This window comes from Spermophilus citellus (assembly GCF_964194105.1).
Source record: "Spermophilus citellus genome assembly, chromosome: 2".
NCBI classification, from domain to species: domain Eukaryota; kingdom Metazoa; phylum Chordata; class Mammalia; order Rodentia; family Sciuridae; genus Spermophilus; species Spermophilus citellus.
The window spans coordinates 218,034,132-218,048,119 of NC_138183.1; the positions used below are offsets into that span (position 1 = coordinate 218,034,132).

The 13,988-nt window shown below is 32.2% G+C and overlaps 1 protein-coding gene across 2 annotated transcripts in view; it reads left to right on the forward strand.

Annotated features, from left to right (window-relative positions):
• Nucleotides 1–13,988, forward strand: part of LUZP2 (leucine zipper protein 2) — a 516,945-nt gene that overhangs the window by 423,873 nt on the left and 79,084 nt on the right. The window contains exons 8-10 of one of the 2 annotated variants that reach the window (XM_081279800.1): nucleotides 1,264–1,299; nucleotides 4,766–4,840; nucleotides 12,463–12,627. In XM_081279800.1, coding sequence (XP_081135926.1) covers nucleotides 1,264–1,299; nucleotides 4,766–4,840; nucleotides 12,463–12,627 — 276 coding nt within the window. The remainder of the gene's footprint in view (nucleotides 1–1,263; nucleotides 1,300–4,765; nucleotides 4,841–12,462; nucleotides 12,628–13,988) is intronic. The other variant, XM_081279801.1, reaches the window with a different exon arrangement.

The window sequence follows — 13,988 nt, forward strand, 5'->3', positions numbered from 1 at the left end:
AAATTGTGTCTCTGAGCTTTTCAGCAATTTGGACTTACAGACTAATCTATATTCAATGAATTAGAACCTCATAGAATTAGTCACTTGTGAAATTTTTGTTAAATGATTCATTGAAATTTCAGTTAAATTTTAACCATCTAGCATCATTTTTACTTCATCTAACAAAGGCACACCTTCATTTTTCTCAGGAGAAAATCTAGTTCAATTTAAAATTAATCCCTAGAAACAAAACAAACAGAAAAAAACAAAAGAAACAAAAAACAAAAACAAAAAAGCAACAACTTCAGAAGTTCTGAGCTTAGAGTAATGGAGCATGGAGTCAAGAAAGCCCTGGAGTTCCATATCTATAAATACTTTGAATTCTGTACTTCTATATTTCTTAGTAGATTAAGAATTTTTAAGTAGATTAAGAATTATGATATGAACCCTGGTATCATGACAAATTATAAAGCTCAAATAAGAAATGCACAGGTGAGAAAATGAGTGTTATAGCTATCTGTTATTACTTTTATTAGAAGACATTTTGACTGGTTAGACCACACTGAGAAGTTTCCCTTCTTCCCTCAGTTTCAGCCTATATTCACTTCCAGTTTAGAAATTAGAATCTTATATGATTACTTTAATTTCATGTGCATTTTCTTCCTGTATGCATATCTACAACTTATGTATGCAAATAATGTCGCCTGGACTAAGAACAATTAATCACCTCATAAATTCTGTTAAATAATTGAATGTGAATTAGAGCTACCCTTGAATCATTATTAGAGTCTCTAAAATCATATTTATTTTACAAAAGATTGCATTTTCTCAGTTTAACTTTATTAAGTCAAAACAAATAAAGTGTACTATCTTGTTAAGTTCCCTAGCTTTCTGAGGTCTTCTAATATTTTACCATTCACAGAAATGTTCTTGTGGCATATAATACAACTAATATGCATGAGCTAATCCAACATCTGAGCTATTACTGACATATCATAATATGATGGTATTTGAGTCCAATGGTATATGCTTGTAATACCAGTAACATGGGAACCTGAGGCAAGAGGATCACAAATTTAAGGTCGCCTTGGCAACTTGGGAGACACTGTCTAAAAATACAAGATAAAAAGGTTTTGGGATGTATTTCAATGGTAAAGCACTCCTGGTTAAATTCCAAGTACTACAATAAAGCAAATCAAAATGAAACAAATATAAAAGCAATATGATGACATGTGCAATTCTAATATTTTTCTTTATACTTTCTGTTACCTACTCTCTTTCAAGATCTCTTTGCTGGGGACCAAAGAGATTCTAGAAAAGGTAAATAATTAAAATCCTATGAATTAATGGCAATAATAGCTTTAAGAGCAATTTTTTATTTTTTTAGTTCGTTTTTATTGACCTGATGTAAGCTCTAGAGATGGCTATATTGGGATATATTGTTCCTTTTCTGAGATATATGTATGTATATACATACATATATCAGACCACACCTAGAAGTATATATGGCCATAAAAAGGCACACATCCTTTATCAAGTATTGTTATATTTTATAAGTCATACTTTTTAAAGTGTTTTATAAATACTAATTCACTTAATCCTTATCATTAATCCTATACAGTACTTACTACAATTGTTTTCATCTTTATAGAAGACAAAACTGAGGCATGCATTTATCAAATTTCCCAATGGATTAAAAATTGGTAAACAGGAGGAACCAGACCTCAAATTTCAATGGCCACAAAATATGTTCTGTTGGATCTATACAGTGGAAGACAACAATATGGAAGACTGATGCACAACTTTGAAAACTAACATTTTCTTATACCTGTAGAAAAAAAAATGGAGAACTTTGCATAAGTAACACTAAATATTTGTGGCAGAAGACAATCACATGTAGAAAAGGCAGTATAAGATATTAAAACACAAGTTTTGAAGTTCTCATACTCCTCTATGCACTTATTGATTTAAAATAATATCTTTATTGTCACAGATAAGGCATTGCATTATTTGTTCCATTCACTATCTCATCTTATTATCACTTGCTTCTTGCTCAGTGTGCTATGTATGTATACTCTCAGCTTATTTTTGCTCAAAAGGATTAATATTATTTGTATGGAAAGGTCTTAAAATTCCAAGCATGATTTGCTTCTTTCATCCTTCTTTCAGAAGAGCTCTCCTCTCTATCTATATTAATAGTTTTTACTTTGAAACAAACAACCCAAACCCAGAGGCTAAAAACAATCTTGTGGGTTGGTGAAAGTCAATGATTTTCCTGGGTCCCTGCATGGCTCATATCTACTTATTCACCTATTCTAACCTGGGTTTTTCCAGAGGAACTTAACAGGGGCAGTTCTGTTCCAGCAGTTTAACTCAGTTTTATCCTTCCCATGTAATGTCAGAAAAATCGGAGAGAAAGCCCAATTTTAAGTAACTTCCAAGGACACAATCAAAATCAAAGGAAAAGTAAATATGCTTTGTCTCTTGATGGGAAGATATACAAGTCATGTGGCCAAGGATGTGGAAGAAGACAGAAATGAAATGAAGTGTAGGGATATAAGTTATGATTATAACCTGACAATTTTTCTATTTTCTTTTCTTAGTTTTATTTTTACAAATTTATTCATTAGTGCATTATATGTAATAGTTAGCTTCACTTTTACACAATTGTATATGCAAGAAATAAATTTGCTTACATTCAGTCAAAAGCATTTCCTATTTCCCTTTCCACCTCCTCCCCCCATTCCTCTTCCTCTACTTTAATGATTTTTCTTATATTTATTTATAGTTTTGTTTGATTAGTGATTTATAGATATCCACAACAAGAAAAATTCACTGTGGCATATTTATATATATGCATCACATAATTTGGTCAATTTCATTTGGTAGTTCCTCCCTTTTCACATCACTCCTCCATTCCCCTTTATCTTCTTCCACAATTCCACAAGCACATTAATATCCCTTTAGACTTCACAGGGTCCTCCACTGTTGTGTAGCTTCTGCATATGAGAGAAAACATTGAACACTTGATTTTATGAGTCTGGCTTATTTCATTTAGCGTGATTGTCTCCTGCTTCATCAATTTACCAGCAAATGCCATATTTTTTTTTCTTCAGCCACTGTAACTATTTGAATTTGTAAGCATATGTGTGTTTGTATATGACCAAATTTGTTCTTTCTGAGAATAGGGATTTCTTTAATTACCATCAATGCAGAGTTTAGGGTAAATGTTCCAAGTTCAAGCTCAGCACTGTAGCACACACCTGTAATCCCAGTAACTCAGGAAACTGAGGCAGGAGGATCGCCAAGTGTGAGGCCATCCTCATCAACTTTGTGAGGTCCTAAGGAACTTAGAACCTGTCTCAAAATTTTTAAAATTTTGAAAAGAACTGGAGATGTAGCTCCATGGTAAAACACCCCAAAAGTTCAATCCCTGGTGTGTGTGTGTGTGTGTGTGTGTGTGTGTGTATATATATATATTTTTTTCACACACACACACACTCAACAAACTAATATTGTTTGGTGTTTGAAATGCTTGATTTAATTCTAGTAAGTAATCAGATGAGAGCATTCATAATACAAATTAAAATAAATGTATTCAATTATTGTCTCTTAACTTATACCATAATAAACTAGATTTAGAAAACAAGCTTAAAGGTCAGTTAGGAGAAAGGATAATTTTTAAATTAACCTCTGCAATACTCAAGGTGAAACACAGTGTCAGGAAGAATAGAAATATGGGGAATAGTTAAAGATAAATGGATGAGCAAAATAATAATGGAACAAATCAAGGTGTTACAAATGCTATAGGTATGCTGACAATGAAACTTCCAATTTTTAATATGTCTCATTTGGATGTTGTTGTATGGTGTAGAAATGTATTGTCATTTTTAATTTTGAAAAGTCAAGTGCTTTGGCCAAGATCACATGACTAGGAAGAGATGGAGGCAGGATTTGAACATGTATTTTTCAAATCTGAAGCCATTGCTGTTTTCTTTAAAGAACACAGTTATGGTATTTGAGAATTGCAGACATATGATGGGATACATTTATATATGTTTAAGACTCAAAAATAAAAAACACAGTGAATACTAGTGCACTGATCTGCTTGGGTTGCCATAACAAAATGACAGATGGGTGAATTAAACAGCATAAATTTATTTTATTACTGCTCTTAACATTAGAAGCCCCAGATAAAGATATCCATATATTTGGTTTCTGGAGAGGATTCTCCTTGGGTTATTGGTAGTGCTATATTTTTCTGTCCTCACATGGTTATTAAATGTGGTTTAGTAGAGAAAAATCTCATGCTTTTCTTAGAAGAACATGTGTCCTCAAAGAATTGGGGATAAACCTTATGAACTCATTTAACCTTAATTATCCTCCTTAATACCTCTATAGCCAATAAAAGTATGTAGTCATATTTGGGGTAAGAATTTCAATCAACATAGGAAATTTTCAGGGGGATACATTTCAGGCCTAAGAAGTGGAAACATAATTGATAGATCAAATCACAATATTTCAAAGACTTAAGTTGAAATTTTGGAAACATATGCTTTAGTCCAGTGAAACATTTAGTGCATATTCATTCAGAATATTTCACTTTTTGCATACAGATCAAATGACCTTGCAAAATTATGTTTTAAACCTGAATTTGTAAATGAAATTTATAAAGTAATTTTTTCTTTTCTATATTTTATTCATTGGAAACGTATGACAGATACTTAAAATAGGCTGAGAGATTTTAGAATTTACTGAAAAGACTTGCTTTTCTTTTATGTCACAGGCCCAACAGCTTACTGATCTGGAACAAAAATTAGCTGTAGCCAAAAATGAACTAGAGAAAGCAGCTCTTGACAGGGTAAGTTTACGTCTATGAGCCATCACACTTTGCTTTTGGAAAAAAAAATGCTATAGTATGCTCATTGCTTTCTTTGATTTATTAATTCTGTTCCAGATGCTCTGCATATAAGACAGTTATAGAATTCATGAATATGTGATAGTCTCTATGGACTCCAATTTTTTTCCTTGTTTTTGCTGCTACAATATATTTACTCAAGTTTCAGGCTCTGTGAGTTCATGGCTTCAATTTTTAACTTATTCCTACATTTGTTATGTAACACCATGAATAATCATACTTTATAGCACCAACTAAGATATTAAGCATTAACTCTGGATGAATGAGTTGTGAAGCAAATAGAAATAGTCATTGAAATTCAATTGTTATAACTAGTTTTTAAATGTGTAGGTCTTAGAATTTATGTACTGGGGAAAATGCACAAGCACATTAAATGCATCAATGTTCATATTAAAAAGTGGGAGTAATTTAATTACTTATTTTTAGTAGAATTAATGTACAAAGTTCATATATTTTCTATAATGATATTTTGAAGGCAAAATATAAACTTAATGAATAAACCAACAATATATTTGCATCAACATTGATTCACATACAACATATAATGTTTAGTGAAATTTTTCAGCATTATATGTACAGTATTTAGCAATCATACAAATACATGAACTATATGTAAACTATTGTGTATCATAAAATCAGTTTAAAGGACATGATATACATCAAATTCATAAAAGTAATCGCCTTTGGGAAAAGACTGAGTAAAATTATACTAAGGATGCTTGCAAGAAGCACTTTTCAATCTCAAATGTTTTGACTTTGAATAAATGAATGGATAAAGAAAAATAATATTTAATACATACAGATGCATACATGTATGTTTTATATATTACATACATGTGTTATATATGGAGGGGGATGTACATTTGAGGTATGCAACATATGTGTATATTACATTTATGTATATGTTACAATTTTTGTGTCATAAAATTATGTAAAATATTGTATGTAGCGCATATAAATTATATAATTAATGCAATATTTTTTAAACATTTAATTAGGAATTCTATTCCCTTGATATTTGTTAGTTTGTTCTGTAGAGTCAGCAAAATAATTTTTTAAATTTTAAGAAACTGTGTTCTGTTTTCAAGAGCGTTCTATTTTGTGATTACAGATTAGTAGTCATTTTATTGAGAAAATTAAGCAAGCAAAATTAATGCACTTATAAAAATATATACAATATATTTATTTACACACAGTGTATTATTGTAATTTTTCAAAGAAAGGAATGTGCCTCCTAATAACAAACTGGCTAGAAAATAGAAAGAAGATGGAATATTTAAATCTGGTTTTACCTTGAGCTCTGTTGATGTCTTTCATCAGCCACCTGTTACTATGCAGTGGTTTTGAAGGACCAGGCTAAGACTCCACTTCTCAGGGACTTTATTCATTTCCTCAGTATGGTATGACCAAACTATGATGGCTATCACAGCTAAGATAGCCAAATTGTCAAACAGGATATCTGGGCAGTGTCCTTTAGAGGGGCTACTAAGAGCATTTGTGAGTGCTAATGATATTCCTTTATAAGGCTTAGAACTCTGGGATCAATTAACATTTGAATGAGCAATTTGTTATCTTAACAACCTAACTTTCTTATCATTGCTGTATTTTAAATAAATTTACCTAAATAATTAATAATTTTAGGGGAGTCTGGTATTCTGTGGAGAAAATAAAATATGATTTATGAAAACTCTAGTTTTGTAAAGCATTGTGTTAGCTCATAGAAAAGAAGTGTACACTCATACAGACTAATCTCTGACCATATCCAACTCATGCTACATAACATTACTTGTAAAAAGGCATTTGAAACTATAGAATTAGTGAAATCCAAATTTCAGAGGCGACAGACATATAAATTTAAAGTTCAAGTAGACCAACTTAAAACAAAAATTTTTAAAAAATACCTTTCTCTGTCATTTCTATCACCGTCTTTATAATACGTTTTATGTCCTAAAAAACATTGAATTCTTATGATCTTGACATTCTGTTAGTTTTTATCATATGTAGTTATTGGATCAAACTGATACTACATTTTTTTTCTGATTAGATTTCACAGAAGCTTTTCATAAATTAATAAATTAATAGCATTAAAATGTTTTTTCTTGTGCTAGGTATTATGGGAAATAGAAAATATTTGATATCTGATTTTGACTCCCACATGTGTCATAATTTCCTGAGCATGAACAATTAGTAAATAATTATATACTGAGTCATAAGACAATAGAATCACAGAAAATGTAAGTATAATTGGGTTACTTACAATGATATAGTCACAAAACCCTTCACTGGTATATTATAATTGGGCCTGTGTCATTAAACCCAGGGTTAAGGTAGAGTTGCTTCTTCATCTTTAGGTATGTTTTTTCCTCCTTCCCAATTTCATTCTCTTACATATGCATTTATGTACCCAGCCCATACCATGCCACAGTCTGGATTTAAGATGGGAGTTTGCATGTTGTATTGCTTAAATAATGATTCCCAGAATCTTTCTTCCTATCTTCAAACTAAAACACTTTATTTTTTTGCTGAATTACCATGTTCAAATCCCTCAAACTCTTTAAATTTCTCTGGGATCAATAATACAAAGTACTTTATAAAGGTGATGGGAGATTTTTATGCATTAGAAAAGTAAAGTGCTTTGAACAATACCTGTCACATGCAAAACAGTCATTATTATTACTAATGAATGAGCTCACAGAGCCTGCCTCTCTGTTAAAACAATTTCCCCCTTAACCATTAGGATTGAGTCACCCCTTTTATAGTGAACTATAAAAGTGTTTCATATTAGATGCTGAGTTCAACAAACCTCATGTAAGGTATGTATGAGGCACATAAACAGTAGTCATAAAGTCAAATAGAAATGTTGCTTATTTCAAAATGGATAAAAACCAGTTTAATGAAATTGCTCTTCACCTCTCTCCATCATCTTTACATGAGACTTTTTATATTATTCAGGTGTCTAGCTCCTAAAAATGGTATATCTTGGCTTTAATTAAATACCTCAAAAATATTATAAAAAACATTCAAACTCTAACTTGGTCCTCCTGACATATATAGTAAAAAAAAAAAAAAAAAAGAAAAGTCTCAGTTTACTATTCTAATATAAGCAGCACTAAACTCAAAATCTAAAAATCAACCTTGAGGTTCCAAACAATCAATTATTTATTTGGCAATATCTTATGAACTATGGTCAGCTTTCACAACTGGAATATAAAAATGGCCATAAGGTATAAAAATCCCTCAACCTTTCATACCAAAAAAAGTTTGTATAGCATCTGAGTCTCAGAAAATTTTACATAGGAAATCATACATTAATGTAGATAAGATTTACCTAGATTCTCAGGACAAAGTTGTCAAAAGGAGAAATCTTTTTGCAAAAGCATAGTATTTGGCTTATAGCCAAATTACAAGAAATTGTTATTATTTGAATACATAAATGAAGACATAACTTACCAAATAAATAAACATGTTTTCATAGTATTGTCCAAGGCATTTGGGGACTACTAGTGTACAGATCCAAATATTTTGAGTACTCCTGGGATTGTAGAGTTGATTCGTGTCAGAAATAAAGTTGAGGAAATAAAGTTTCAACTCTTCATGGTCTTTCTGAAGCCAGCAGCAGATATTACACCTTGATCTTTCTGAGTTAGTGTTTTTATGTACAAGATTTAAGATGAGCAGGAATAGTTGTGAATTGTCATTACTCTGAGATTAGCTATTAGGAGAACCATTATATTTCTAGGATGTATTTCATTGTCCCCAAAGAAAATGCATTTTTAGGAGAAAAGCACTAATATATATTCACATGAAATATTACTTTTTAAGTTTCTCACCATCATAAGATCACATATAATAGTTATTTCTTATGAACTTTCCATAGGATATAGTACACATATAAGTATTTTTAATATCTGTGATAATAATATGATTGTATTACCCAATGTGCTGGATAAAATAGAAATATTTCGTTATTTCCTCATGTAATAGGGCATTAGCCTCTACATTCTGAAGGATTTTCTTTACTTTTTTTAATTACAAATATTTTTTCAGTTGAAAACTGATGCTGCAGAAAAGTTTCCAACTCTCAAAGATAATGCATTATATTTCAAAACTTGATGAACTCATAAACACATATGCAAGAAAATAAATTGAAATGATGTAAAGGCTAAGAAAGACATAATATTAGGAAAGGTAATAGTGGCTTAAAGGAAGGCACATTCTTAGAAAGGGTACTCAAGATCTGTTTCCTAAAAGATAAACTGTGAGTTAAGTGTGTGAGCATTTTCAGTAAAAATTCCAAAGTGGACCTTTGGGTAAGGCATCTGCAGCTGGGGATATTTGAGGGGCTATAAACAAAGGATACCAAGACAAGCAGAGGGATATAGTTAAGAAATTTGCATCATAATAGCATATAGAAAAGTGGTTTGTTGCAGTGAGGGCAAAGACAGCACAAACAAGATTAACTTTGGAAGAGAATAGGTTTTAGGGTCTAGGGGAAAGTACACTATATATGATGTACATCACAGTGCATTCAGGGACATCCTGTCCTAGCGAAATTTCAAAGTGAGCAATAGCTTTAAGTCTTTAAGACAGACTTCAGTTAGCAGTAAATGAAAATGCAATGACTTTTATATGTATTGTAAAATTGTTGGGTCCTGTTCATGGAACCTCATCGAGCCAAATATGAGTAATATCAACAACAGGCCCTGTTAAACGTTAAGAGGCACTGATTAGGGAGTCATATAGAAAGTGGTCAAATCAGGGCAGCTTGCTTGCAGCAATCCATAATCTTTGGCAGAAAATCCTGCAACACATTCAAGAAATTGTACGAAATTCCAGATGAAAGGTCTTGATGCAGGCTTGTGACCCAAGGAAAGAAAACTAGTAGGTAAAACATTAAGAATAGGTTAAAATATGAAGGAAAGCTAGCTTCCCAGAATGATAGAAAAAGGAAGAGGTGGAGAGCACATTTTATAATGTTTACACTGCTAACCTGGGGTTATCCTAGCAAGGTCAAGAGACCTGTGGAAATAGATGAGTTCACCAATATTTAGGAACCCAAATTTAATATATATGTGCATCCCTTTCAATGTTCCTTTAAAATTTTTCTTTTGCTTAAACAACATTTACTAACGATCAATGTTTGAATCAGTTGATACTATTCATTATTTTTAGCAACTGAGTTCCACCATTGCTCACCTTTAGAGAATTGTATATTATGTCAGCATATACTTTAAAACTTCCATAGACCAAAGTTTTAAATAAATAGTGCTACGAGAAAACAAAATAAGAGTACAGTGAGCACAACAAACATCACTGCTTCCTGCATGGTTAAGCATTCAAACTCAACATTTCAAAGCCATAAAAGCTTTGGTTCTTCGTCAAGATAGTCATTTTTTTTTTCTTTTTCCCTGTCTCGTGTTAGCATGCAAAGGAGAAAATATATTTAAATTGCTCACAGCCATGTACATTATTTAGCTCCTGACACGGCATTCAATGCCATGGTCTCCTAGTATGTCCCCAGAGAAGAAAATGGTCAGTTGGGATTGCAGCAAAGAACAAGTAGATCAGAAAATCTGATTATAACTCCTTTTCCACTTGTTTTTTGAAAATAACTTGTAAATTTTCCTCTCTGACGTACAGAAACACTACTTTCAAGTAACTTTTAAGTTGTTTATTCAAGACATTTTTGAGACCCTGTAGTATCAGGTATTATGCTGAGTTCTGTCAAACATATACAAGAGTGCATATACTTAAATATCACAATTATTGAGAAACTCTATGAAGAAAGGAAACAAAATCAGTTGTGGAAAATAGTGGGGTGAAGAGAGGCAAGAATCTGGGTATTAGAGTAATTATAAAAAGGGATCAATTTGAATAAAACAGTTGAATTCATCATTGCCATCATTCAGCTCAGTCCCTCCCTCCATGCCCGGTTCATACTCCTCCACCCTAGTCCTTAATAAGTTCAAATCTTTCAGATTGTCTTATATATCTGAAGAATGAAATTCACAGGCAATGGAAACAAGATTTGAAAGGAACAGAATTTATTCAAGTGTGAAAAATAGAAACAGAACTCTCCCAGAGGCAAGAGGGGCCCCCGATAGAGGTTGCCCCTTAATAAATTTTATTTCATCTGAGACAACTTGACGGAGCACAAGTAATGAAAAGGAAATTCATGCATGTTCTATTTCGACTACATGGTCAGTTGCTTATATTACTGCCACTGCTGTTATGTTGTTTTTAATTTCTTGTCATGGCCTAAAGAGTGATTTTGAATTGCTATTCTATCAGTAAGCACTCTCATCTTAAAATAAATATTAACAAAAAGCAAAATGGCAAGCTTCAGAAAGGATCTAAGTCAACTGTCCAGAAATTGACCAACAGGGCTTTATAGTTAGAAACAGGAAATAGGAGAGGGTGATATATATATATATCTGGCATGGTATATAACATTAAATAATGCGCTGAGAGCTTGTCATATCTGAGAACACAGACCTTGTTTCTGCAATGATCTATGTGTGTGCTAAAAGGGTAACTCCACTTGCACCAGCTAGTCTTTGGGTTTTGGTTCCAGTGACTAATCTCTCTCCTCTCTCTCATAGTCCAAAGGCACCCTTCAGTGCTTCTAAATGGATATACATATGACACCAATTTATCTGGTCATGCCCCAAATTACTTTTTAGTTACTATAAGAATAGCCCATTCATTTTTTCCAAAATATTTATATGTCTTCAGTTTAGTAACTGGGGATCTTTCTATTATTTGTGTTCAGACTTTTATTAATCCTAACATTTTAAAACTATTTTTAAATAATTTATGGTTTGGATAGATAGGAGTTACAGATGGTCATCTATCTTAATCAGTCTCCCTTGTTTTCAAACCAGAAATCGTCCTGTGTGAAAGCATTGAATCTTCTTTTCTTCCATGTAAAATAGTAATAATAGTGTCATTTATATAGACACTTCAAAGCATAAAACTATTTCTTGTATATGAAAGGATGTGGAATATTTTGATATGCTAATATAAGACACAGGTAATATTAGCCCATCAGATTAATTTCTATTGCCAAACAAAGTTCAGAAGAAATGAGAGTTCTATCAGAGACATTTTTTTTTCCCATTATATGGGGAAATAGAACACATTTTAGGTATTCTGAGAAACACAGTGTCCTGCATCGTTAGGGAAGCAATTCTTAATAAAGAGGATTGGTGCCAATAGAAAGATGACATGTATCTAAAAAGGGCATCTAATTTCAGAATAACTTGAGTATATTTCCTTCTTAGGAATCTATCATGATTGAAATCATGAAAATTCAAGAGGAAAAATAGAATGCAATCTGAATTTTGGTGTTGAAAATATGTCATTAAACACATTATCTCCTAGAAATAGACTGAACATGAATGACGGAGAATGTCATAATGGAACCTATAAATTGGGATAATGAACCTATAAGTTGGGATATATGTTTGTGTGGGAAGTAAATGTGGGCTAGAAGAATAGAAGTGGAATATTATGACCAAAGCCATATGTAAAAATGCTAATGCCCCTCTCTCTTCTGTTTTTAGGAGTCACAGATGAAAGCAATGAAAGAGACTGTACAGCTCTGTTTGACATCAGTTTTCCGTGATCAACCTCCACCTTTGAGTCTAATCACAACAAATCCAGCTCACATGTTATTTCCAACTAGGACAATTGCTGCTAAGATTCCAGATGAAAAGACAAAAAGCAAGGTACGTTTTATCAGAGCTTTGAAAAGTAATGTCAAGTACTGGACTGTCTTTAAAGTACATCAACAGAGTGAGCCTAAGTAAGATATTCAATTTATTTAAAGTTTAGGAGGTATATGGAAGATTATAACCAGTTTTAAGGTCTCTGTAATCACAAGGAGAGGGTTGGAAGACAGATTTTGTTTAGAGAGCCTGTATGTTAGGCAGGTCCAAACAATTTTAAAATTAAAACAATGAAATCAACAAAAATAATTTTAAATGAGTTAAAAGAAGTATCTTATATTGTATTAAAATAAACAAAACAGATTTGACGCTGTCTTTGGGAGTATACATATCACTCTGACATAAATATTCTATTATAGGGTAAGTCCACAGCGCTCAACAGTGACTGCAAGTGAGAATTTTAAAAAATCCTGATACATAGGGTCTGACCCCAGTCCTATTTTTTTTCAGATAGTTTTGAGCAGAACACTAGCCACAAGTAATTCTTAACAGTTCCAGGGAATTTTAATGTTCAACCAAGTTTGGGAACAATGGACTTAAGTAATCCTTTCTCTAACCTCCCCATTGCACTACTGTAGACAGAAAGAGAACATTTCACTGCTGCCCATTTCCATCTTGAGATACCCAGCCTACTGAGTTTTACATGTGAATAAATCCAGACAGCCTAGAATTCCTGCTGGACAGAGGAGTTTTGTTTTAAGCAATATCTTTGAAGGAGTCTCCCTGATCACATATCACTTGTTATTAAAGGAGTGCCATTGTATCAGTCTGACTTCTAATGCAATCCCTGAACCACCCAAGGACCACTGATGCCAATACTGAGTGACATGTTGCACAGGGTGTTCTCTTAATTCTCATTTCTGAAATAGCCTGTATGTGAATTGAAGGAGATAAATGAAATTTATAGTGTAGGGATAGAGAGATAGAAATAAGTAATGCTTGTTTGCTTTATTAGAAGACTTATTTGCCTTCTAACATTGTGTTTCTATATATTACTAGTCAATGTATACCTATACAAATTTATTCTATCTAATCTTATCATGAGGTATTAATATATTATTCTGTAAAATCTTTTAAAAAATAAGTATTTCTATTCCATTCTGTTATCATCTTTCATCTCATTTTATAATGAAAGAACTCTAAAATTTTTGAAGTCAATAGGTTTCTACTTTATTTTTTCTGTCCCTTTCTCTAAAAACTCTAGCTTCAAAGAATTTGCTTACTTAACTCAGATAATAAAACTAGATAATGCTATATTAAATTATGTTTTTCATGAAAAATCCTGGGTAAATCCTTTGCAAATGATCAAATGCATAGTTACCACACAATATCATCCACCCAGCACGAAGCCACACCCTGAC